Consider the following 10,596-nt stretch of genomic DNA (forward strand, 5'->3'; position numbering starts at 1 on the left):
CTTAGGCTGCGTCATTGCTTTCCATGATACCCAATGAGGCTTTCGCTGCCCATTAGTGCTTCCCCACCAGAACTTCCTAATCAACATGTTTAAGTGCTCGCAAAGTCCTCTTGGAAGCTTAAAACAAGACATTGAGAAGACAGGTATTGCTTGCGCAACTGCTTTGACTAACACTTCCATCCCTGCCATTGACATTGTCCGCTCCATTCAGCCTTGAATTTTGCTCCACAACCTATCTTTGAGGTATTTGAAAGCACCATTTTTCGAGGTCCCGACATCTGACGGCATACCCAAATATTTCTCGTTCAGCGTTTCATTTGGGACGTTTAGAAGTCCTTTAATCTCATTTCGGACACTTTCCGGAACCCCCTTGCTAAAAAATATTGATGATTTAGCGTAATTTACTCTCTGACCTATTGCTTGACAGTAGGTTTCCAGCACTTGGTTCACCTCGGTAGCACCCACATCATTTGCCTTGAAGAACAGCAGGTTGTCATCAGCGAATAGAAGATGGTTAACTCGTGGTGCCGTAGCTGCCACCTGCACCCCTCTCAAATTCGATGACTCCCCTCTTGACTTTAAAAGGCACGACAGGCCCTCTGCTGCTATCAAAAACAAATATGGAGATATCGGGTCACCTTGCCGGATCCCTCTTGACGGTTTGAACTCCTCAAGCTTCTTCCCATTAAACATGACCGAGAAGTTTACTGAAGTAACAAGACTCATAAAAAACTCAACCCAATTGCTTGTGAATCCCAGCTTGAGCATCATGGCACGTAGATAGTCCCATTCTACCCTGTCATATGCCTTCATCATGTCCAGCTTCAGAGAACAAGACTGGTTTTTCTTTGCCTTATTCCTCTTCATGAAATGCAAGCATTCATAGGTAGTTATTGTATTATTAGTGATTAACCTGCCTGGAATAAATGCTGATTGCTCATCAGAAATTATATCTGGAAGGATTTGCTTGAGCATGTTGGAAATAACCTTGGAAGCGATCTTGTACAACACGTTATAGAGGCTAATTAGGCGAAACTGTGATAGTAAGGTGGGGTTTTTTACCTTTGGTATGAGGACCAACACAGTATCATTAATGCATGCTGCCGATTCGGTTCCCTCAACAATCTTTAGCACTACTTTCGTCACATCATCCCCACAGACCTCTCAGTGCCGCTGAAAGAAATGTGCCGGGAACCCATCAGGGCCCGGTGCCTTGATGGGAACATTTGGAACAATGCTTGTTTGACCTCCTGTTGAGTATATGGTACATTAAGGATCTCATTAACAGCTGGAGTGACCTTTGTTGGGACTGTATCAAGTACTCGGTCCATGTTTTGTACCCCTTCTGAAGTGTACAAGTTTTTGTAAAACTCAGTGGTCAACGCTTCCATCTCTGCCCTGTCCTCTTTGATCGTCAGCACGTTGAAGTGATTTTATCTGTTTTTTCCGGCACCGTCGGTTCGCCCTCAAATGGAAAAAATAAGTGTTTTATCCCCATGAGTTAACCAATCAAGACGTGCCCTCTGGCGCCACAACATTTCCTCACGATAGAATAGTTCAATCAATCTATCTACAACCTTTGTTTCCTCATGCGTCGGACCGGATCTTCCTTGGGTAGAGCGCAGGTACTCCAGGCGGGCCTTTAATTGGTTGATCTCTTTTTTAACCGAGCCAAAGTGGGTGCGATCCCAGGCCGACAGGTCCCCTGCAAGATTCCTGAGCTTCTCGTGCAGCGAGACCGCAGTTTCCGTTGGTTGCATGTTCCATCGGTGGCTGAAAGTGGTGAATAAAGAATCCTCCCTCTCCCACATCATTTCATATTTAAAAGGTCTGGGACCCGCAGTGCATGCATGCAACTCACATAACATGAGAAGGATTGGTGAATGATCTGATCCGGCTGCGTTTTAATGGGTTAGGGACGTAGATGATAAGGCCAAGAGCCACTCAGGGTTTACAAGACACCTATCCAGCCTCACCCTTGTATACGTGCCTCCCGCAACCTTTTTTTCGAACATCCAATCCGTTCCAGTGTATCCAATATCTGTCAGGCCGCATGAGTCAACCACTTCTCTGAACGCTTCAACTTGAGCTTGACTCCGGGTTCTAACTCCGTCATGTTCACGGATATGTAAAACTTCATTAAAGTCACCTATTACCGACCATGGCCTATTCCGTATTTCATCTATCCCCCGTAGGGTATTCCACGTATGATATCTTTCCGGTACTTGAGCTTCACCATACACAAAGGTCACCCTGACCTGCAAATCCGCCAAACCATCAACAAGAGTATCAATATGGTACTTTGAGTAACCAGTAATTTCAACTTTTATTTCATCATTCCAGAAAATTCCAAGACCACCACTTCGTCCAGAACTACTAACAACAAAACTTTTATTGTAACCTAAAGTGTCTGCTAAGTTTTCAACTCTCGATCCCTCTATTTGTGTTTCTACACTACATAGGATAGAGGGGGCAAATTGCCTCGCTAATTCGCGAAGCTCACGAACTGTTGCGGCTTTGCCAATTCCGTGGCAGTTCCAACTTAGCAGACTCATTGCGCTGGGCGCGACCCCACTGGGAGGCCCGCCAATCACGCATCGGTGGTTTTGTTGAGGGCTAGAGCCTTACTCGCAGCAACTTCACTGGTAGATGTACTAGGCTTGTTCCTCTTCGGTTCCTGTTTGGACGAGGGACTGGCTGGAACAGTTGGTGCAGGGAGCGAGAGCATCGTTTTAGCCAGTACCGCTTGGCTTGGGGAATGTTGATCAATCATAAGAGCAGCCCCAGAAGCTACCCTTTTCCTATTCTTATCTTCCTCCTCCATAGCAACATCTTTCTCTGAATCATACTCTGAGCTTTCACGATCCTGGTTGTACATGGGATTATTTTGCATGGTCGAGCGACCTCCACCTCTACCAGTGCGGCCTCTGCCACGGCCTCCCCTAGATCCACTGCCTTCTCCCGGTCCATTGCCCGGTCCCCTGAACCAGCTCGCCTTGAGATCCTTGAACACCAACGCCTTCGCAGGGTGAATCCCGTCACCACATTTCTTAAACAGATGCCCCAAATTGCCGCACACAACACACCAACCAGGCAATCTCTCATAGTTTACCCTGAAGATGACTCGCTCTAGGGAGTCCTTCTTTCTGATCACAAGTGAAACAACGTTTTTGAGGGGCTTTGTGACGTCAATTCTCACCCGGACACGCATGAAGTTACCTTCAAAGTCGTGCGATTTAGGTTCAGTAAATATGAATTCGCCCACTGTCGATGAAAGAGCCTTTACTTTGGGGAAGTATCCGTCTGGTAGGACGTGGATCTGGATCCATATGTCAATTTGTTCAGTTCAATCAATGAAGGCTTCGTGAACCCATCACACGGTGCAAGGACCACCGCCTTTCCCTTAAAATTCCACGGTCCTTCTTCCATCACTCTTTCCCAATCACCCAGACAAGAGAATTGCAATGTATAGAGATTACCCTCAAGCGGCGTGATCTACACCTCTTGCGCCAGATCCCAGGCCACCCTCATGTTCTCATAGAACCAATATTGGTTGTAGGATTTGTCGGAGTGTACCCTGGCGATCGCCATCCAGCGGGTCGCCTCCGCCGGCAGCTCGCCTTACTCCACCACCACATCCTGCAGTTCATCCTCCTTAAGCCCAAGCTCCGCCATCATTGCTTCGAGATCGGATTTGGCTGTTCCCGAACTTGACGCAGAAGAACCCATGATGCCCTAGCCCGAGGTTGTTTAGATCCGCGGGCGGTATGAACCCTAGCGCCGTCGCCAATCCCCCGTCGACTCCGAGGCCCCAAGACACCAAAGATCACCGGAGGGGGTAGAACGGTAGGGGAGAGAAGTCTCTACGGGAGGCCAGCCGCCATCGCCGAGAGTAGGAAAAACCCTAACGAGAGGGGAGAAGTTTCTTGATTGTTTTCATTCAGCCCAGATGAAAAGAAAAAAACAACCCACAACTGACCTAACAGGCCTTGTAGTCTAGTCATATGGGCCGAACACCGTTTCATTCCAAACAATAATTCCGAGCACCGGTCCAGCCCTAAAATAAAGGGGAGCGTCCAGCCCCATTAAAGAAACTGAAAAAAATCGCCGGGGCGCGTGCTCGGTAGGGCAGGGTGGGGGGTCCCCGATTTCAAATGCCTCCCCATTCCACGCCCAAAAGGGGGAGAAGAGACGAGCACCCGCACCCCGTGAGGTTTCCGTTTGTCCACTCCTGCTGCCGCTGCTGCTCGCGCCCGCCGCCACCGCCGCCGCCGCCGACTCGAGGAGGGAGGCCGTGGATGGAGATCGCGCGGTCCGCCGCCGCCGTGGGCTGCTCCAAGGAGCACCAGAGGATCTACGCCGACTGGTTCGCCATCGCCGACCCAGGTGCGTGTTCTCGCAACCTTCGCCGTTCCCACCACCAGCGCCCCCAAATCGAAGGATTGGGAGGGGATGGCCGACGCTTTGCTGATTCTCCGGTGGCCGCGTCCCCGGCTGTCCCTGCAGATGGAGACGGGCGCGTCACGGGCGCCGACGCCACCAAGTTCTTCGCCATGTCCGGCCTCTCCCGCGCCGACCTCAAGCAGGTGAGTGAACCGGCCGCCGATACCCCGAGTTTTGCCGCTGGTGGATGGGAGTCTAACTAGTCCGTTGTCGGTCGATTCAAGGTCTGGGCGATTGCTGACTCCAAGCGTCAGGGGTACCTCGGCTTCGGCGAGTTCGCGGCTGCGATGCAGGTTTGCCCACTTTTGCCCTCACCGTTTAGTCGCGTCTGTGCTGCTGGTAGTAGGAGATGTGAGATGTGACTGTGCGGTGTTGACGGTTTCGTCTGTTGCAATCTGCAGCTCGTTTCTCTCGCTCAAGCGGGCAATGAGATCACCCAGGACAGTCTCAAGCGTGAAGGTTGGTGACACCTTGTTATGATGTGGGCTGTGAACTGCGCCTCATCTGTTTTTATTTCCGCTGAGTTCAGCTGTGTGTGATGTTTGAGCTGGATGGCTTGTGGCTGTGTTTGCAGATCTGAGTAGCTTCGATCCTCCTGTGATGAAAGGTCTTGATGAACTGCTTGCTGTAAGTTTACAAAATGTATAGATTACCCTGTGGCATTCAAGTAAATTTACCGCCTCTCACACTAACATGGTATTTTGTAATGGGTATTTCTTTTTTAGAGATCAATGGCTATTGTGAATGTAGTTCGCCCACAAGAAAATGGTAATCAGTCTGCCCCCTTTTCCCACGGTAAATCATGATAATAAAGTCCTCTATGATGCTAATCATTTCTGTTCTGTTCAGGCACCCCTCAGGTGCAAGCACCTTCTACAAACAGCTGGTTCAGTTCCAAATCAGCAAAGAAGGTACTCTACTTATGTGCAATCTTTCCATTTTCAGTAACTTTGTCATTGCAGCACATATTATTTTTCTCTCTTTGTTGTTAACTAAACCACTGTAACTTATTGAATCATCGAAGCTGTCTTTGCCAATTAGAGCATGTATTCACAGCAGTCTCTTTCTTTGGTGCTTTGTAGATTCAAACGCCTCTGACTGCTGTTACTTCTGTAATTGATGGCTTGAAAAGACTCTACATCGAAAAACTGAAGCCTTTAGAAGTTGCATACCGGTTCAATGATTTTGCCTCCCCATTGCTGGTATAGACTTCTGTTTAAACCATTGTTTTCCTATGATTTACAGATCACAATGTTCTCAACCTCATCTTCTTTCATCCTGATTGTGTTATTGAGTCATTACTTTCATGTCATTGCATTTATTCTTCCATATTTCAGACGAACAGTGACTTCGATGCGAAGCCAATGGTTATGCTCTTGGGTCAATATTCTACAGGGAAAACAACATTCATTAAGCACCTGTTGAAATCAAACTTCCCAGGTTTGGGGCTTTATTTAATACAGAAAACCTGAGTTTCATTTTTAGCCACACCATCTATTTTGGTGGTACGTTTCTCTATAACATCAGACTGCAACTTTAATTGGCCTTTCGAAATGCAGGAGCTCATATCGGACCAGAGCCCACTACTGACAGATTTGTGGTTGTGATGGTAAGTGTTGCATGAATATTTATGTACATGCAGCAAGGATAAGAGATTTTTCAGATGATTACTGCTTGAGCATATTTACTCGGAATGCTTGCTTTTCAGTGTTAACTGAATTGTTTATGTTGATTGGAAAACATCAGCTCTTTCTTTTGTAAGAAACAAAGATGGCATACAGATATGGACCAATGACAGTAGAGTCTGTTCTGCCCAGCTTCATCAATTTTGTAGCATGATGTGAGGATTTAATACTCCCTCCGTCCCATAATATAAGAGCGTTTTTTATACTAGTGTAGTGTCAAAAACGTTCTTATATTATGGGACGGAGGAAGTAGTTGCTTTTGTTTCTATGTCAGCAAAAGCATGAATTGATGAGAGCTGTTAATAAACACATAACTTGGTAATAACCCAGGAGTTTGAGAAGTTTTTTTATCACGACGGTGTTGTGCTCGTAGTTTGCTGAAATACAATGGGACACAGAAGACAACTGCTGTTTTGTTTATCCCACTTTTCATTAAAAAATTCCTTTAGTGGCTAGAGTTTTAATACACACGTGTAAAATATTTATGCACTTTCTTTTGAGACAGGATTTGTGGCTGACATTTGACATAAAAATCTTATCAATTTGCATTCCCTATTTGCTTATATTGTTAATGTACTCGTATTTATCCCATTGATCTCTCATATTTTCCCCCCACATCAGTCAGGATCTGATGAAAGGACTGTCCCTGGCAATACAATTGCAGTCCAAGCTGATATGCCTTTCAATGGTCTTACAACATTTGGGGGCGCATTCCTATCAAAGTTTGAATGCTCTCAGATGCCACATCCTGTAAGCATTAATTGAGATACTAATACATGTGAAACAATCATTTCAGACACTGATAGCTGCCTTGTTTTTTGAAGCTACTGGATCATATCACCTTTGTCGACACTCCTGGTGTTCTCTCTGGTGAAAAGCAAAGGACCCAACGTAGTTATGATTTCACTGGTGTAACTTCATGGTTTGCTGCAAAGTGCGATGTTATTCTTCTATTGTTTGATCCTCACAAGCTCGATATCAGTGATGAATTCAAGCGTGTCATTTCTTCTTTACGTGGGAATGAAGACAAAATACGTGTGGTGCTGAACAAGGCAGACCAAGTTGACACTCAGCAGGTATATGTTTTTCTTGCAATCTACTTGTAAGTTCCTGCTATTTTTTTCCCTATGTATAACCCGGCACACATGATTATATGAAACCAAAATTTTCCCTTATGTGTGCTGCAGCTTATGAGAGTGTACGGTGCACTGATGTGGTCTCTTGGGAAAGTTCTAAACACCCCTGAGGTTATGCGTGTCTACATTGGGTAATAGTCCTCTTCTCTATAATGCTTTAAGTCTTTAGTAATATTACTTCTGGAGACTGAAGGTTGTACCAAAATGTATATTCTTGAAGACCAAAATGCAGTGTGAAACTGTGAATCCAGCACCAGGTGTAGGACTGACTGTGTGTTCATATTTTTGCATCGTAACCTGAAACTCACGTCGAAGTTAATATTTGCAGGTCGTTTAATGACAAACCTGTGAATGAATCAGCTGTTGGGCCAATTGGAAAGGAATTGTTTGAGAAAGAGCAAGAGGATCTCCTTGCTGACCTGAAAGACATACCTAAGAAGGCTTGTGATCGCCGGGTAAGTAATGTGTCATGTGTATGCAATTCTTATATGGACTGCAGAATTTCAATTTGACTGGCCCACCATTTCCATGCGTAGGTCAATGAGTTTGTGAAGCGTGCTAGAGCTGCGAAGATCCATGCTTACATAATTGGCCAGCTGAAGAAGGAAATGCCTGCAATGATGGGGAAAGCCAAGGCTCAACATCGACTCATTGACAACTTACAAGATGAGTTTGCAAAGGTACTTTCATACAAAACAGCGTCCCAAGATGAAACCAAATGAATTTCAGTTACGCCTGCATCTTGATTCATAAATTGCCTCCTTTCTGCACAATGTGCTTGCTCCATTGACGCCTGAGATGTATTGGAAACAGGTCCAGAGGGAGTACCACCTTCCGGCGGGCGACTTCCCTGACTTGGAGCACTTCAAGCAGGTGCTGGCCGGGTACAGCATCGACAAGTTCGAGAAGATGAAGCCCAAGATGGTGCAGGCCGTGGACGACATGCTCGCGCACGACATCCCGGACCTCCTCAAGAACTTCAGCAACCCTTACCAGTGAACTTGCTGCTGACCTCTCGTCAGTCGCAACTTATTCCTCAAGTGTTGTTCGTCTGCCATGACTCATGATGGAAGTAGGCAAGCGTGAGAGACCCATCGCATGTGCAAGGTTATGCCTGCCCTTTGTGCGGGAAAAGCGATAAACGTGTAACACAACGTTCAGAGACGCGTTGGCTCTTTCCTTTTGTCTTCAGTGCTGTACTGCCGTAGCCTATGCACCTTTGACAACTGTTCGGAATAGATACTTGGTGGGAGAATTCAAGATGAATGGGCACTATAGTAGGACTTGTGTTTTTTCGGGCAATTTTGGCAGAAACATACATGGATTCAAAATTGCAGAAATGAAGTTTAGAAGGAAGAAACATTTCCTGAAGAATTCCATGTGTGGCAGCAGAGCAGACGCAACCCGCCTGCTTACCATGTGTCGCTGTGTCGGCTCCCAGCAATCTCATCCACCAATCGTGCGCTTAAAATCCCGTCCCGTAGATATATAAATAAAATAAACGGCGCAACCAAGATCGACCGCACGGCACGCACCGGCAGGGCAGGCGGCAGCGTCGGCGAATATGCCCCGCTAGTGGCCGACGGCGCTACTGCCGACCGTGGCCACCACCGCGATTCCGCACCCATCCATCCATCACAGAAAGGGGCAAAAAAAATCCGTCCACCAGACAGACAGACGGTCAGTCTACCAGCGGCCGGGAGAGGGGGTACGCGTCGCGCTGACGCCGGGCGGGAACGCGGTGCGGGGAGGGGGAGGTGACGACCCGACCCCAACCCCAACCTCACCCGACCCGAGGAGGACGGGGACGTGGACGCGGTCGATTGGAATTGGAATGGAATAATAATCATAAACAAACCGACGCGACGCCCGGTCGTGGGCGGGCCCGCCGCGTCAGCCGGCCAGCCCGCTGCCGACCAAACACACAAACAAGGCGCGCACGGTGGAGTCGCCGAGGGAAGGAGGCCGAGCGAGCGCGAGACGAGAGAGACCACACCAGACGAGGCGAGCGAGACCACACCAGGCTCCGCCGAGGGAGGGGAGGCGAGGCGAGGCGGCGCGATGCGGCGCGCGAGGCCGCCGCCGGGGCCGGGGCTGGAGGGCGAGGAGGTGCGGTACCGCGGGGTGCGGCGGCGCCCGTCGGGCCGGTACGCGGCCGAGATCCGCGACCCGGCCAAGAAGACCCCGATCTGGCTCGGCACCTTCGACTCCGCCGAGGCCGCCGCGCGCGCCTACGACGCCGCCGCCCGGAACCTCCGCGGCGCCGCCGCGCGCACCAACTTCCCCGCCTCCCCCGCCGCGGCGCCGCCGCGCGCGCCGCCCCCCGCCCCCGTCGCCGCGCCGGCGACGATGGCCGCGGCGGCCACGTCCAGCCACAGCAGCACGATCGAGTCCTGGAGCGGCGGGAACGTCCCGCCCACCAGCGTCCTCTTCCGCGCCGCCGCGATCGGCGCCCCGGCCATCGAGGAGGACTGCCGCAGCTACTGCGGCTCCTCCTCGTCCGCGGTGTGCGAGGACGGCGCGTCGGGGGGCGCCGCCGCGGCCGCAGACGAGGCCGCCGCGCCGCCGCGCCCCTCCTCGTCCTCGCTGCCCTTCGATCTGAACCTGCCGGACCCCGCGGCCGCCGCCGACGAGATGGACTGGCGCTGCGACACGCTGCTCCGCCTCTGATCGGCCTCCCGCCTGCTGCTTCGGATGCGTCACCTCCCTCCCCCTTCCCGCTCCCGGACTAACGCGGCGGCGCGGCTGCCTACTGCGAAGTGCTTCTTCTACTATCTCGATAGAATTGGATTTTTGGTCTCCGTTTTACTACCACTCAAGTTCTGAATATCTGATACTCTGCCTTATGTGATAATGTGAATAAGCTCATCATCATCATATCATCATGTAATCCACGGGAAATAGACTGATAATTTTTGCCATCTTTCTGTCTTCTTACTTGTGTATCATCCACGAGTTGCTGCCTCTGCTATTTTGCTATAGTATCGATTAATTAGATGCCTAATGGAAGAAAGCAAGAGGAAATTTACATGAACTTGTGTGAACTGGGTCATTTGCTTTCCGATATTGTTGGCTGCTTATCGAGAGGTTTGGCACCTGAAACAGTGTATGATTTTGCTGTTCTGTATCTGTGCATTATGCAGCATGGCCGGAAAGCTTTTGGCCTGTGGCCTTCCTGCCGACACGATAAGCCATCGATGTGCACCACAAGATTTTCAAGGAGTTTGGATCATAGCGCTACTCTGATGCGTGTATGCTCTTGAGCAAATCATCACACTAGAAGAAGAACCCAAAATCGAGCAGCAGATGCAGGGCTCGGCTCTGGATCTCTG

The 10,596-nt window shown here is 49.4% G+C and overlaps 2 protein-coding genes across 2 annotated transcripts; both read left to right on the forward strand.

The window, feature by feature from the left end:
- Positions 1-4,123: 4,123 nt before the first annotated feature.
- On the forward strand, positions 4,124-8,530 carry LOC125543400 (EH domain-containing protein 1-like). The gene is made up of 16 exons (XM_048706729.1): positions 4,124-4,386; positions 4,507-4,586; positions 4,668-4,736; positions 4,845-4,902; positions 5,018-5,070; positions 5,169-5,211; positions 5,293-5,354; positions 5,526-5,645; positions 5,781-5,883; positions 6,003-6,052; positions 6,750-6,878; positions 6,953-7,204; positions 7,316-7,395; positions 7,593-7,719; positions 7,801-7,944; positions 8,078-8,530. The coding sequence occupies exons 1-16, from the start codon at positions 4,155-4,157 to the stop codon at positions 8,261-8,263; spliced, it is 1,788 nt and encodes a 595-aa protein (XP_048562686.1). The 5' UTR covers positions 4,124-4,154; the 3' UTR covers positions 8,264-8,530.
- Positions 8,531-8,993: 463 nt separating this feature from the next.
- LOC125543401 (ethylene-responsive transcription factor 3-like) lies at positions 8,994-10,185 on the forward strand. The gene has a single exon (XM_048706730.1). The coding sequence runs from the start codon at positions 9,326-9,328 to the stop codon at positions 9,932-9,934; it is 609 nt and encodes a 202-aa protein (XP_048562687.1). The 5' UTR covers positions 8,994-9,325; the 3' UTR covers positions 9,935-10,185.
- The last annotated feature ends 411 nt before the right edge of the window (positions 10,186-10,596 follow it).

The sequence above is a fragment of the Triticum urartu genome, chromosome 3 (assembly GCF_003073215.2).
Source record: "Triticum urartu cultivar G1812 chromosome 3, Tu2.1, whole genome shotgun sequence".
In the NCBI taxonomy this organism is placed as follows: domain Eukaryota; kingdom Viridiplantae; phylum Streptophyta; class Magnoliopsida; order Poales; family Poaceae; genus Triticum; species Triticum urartu.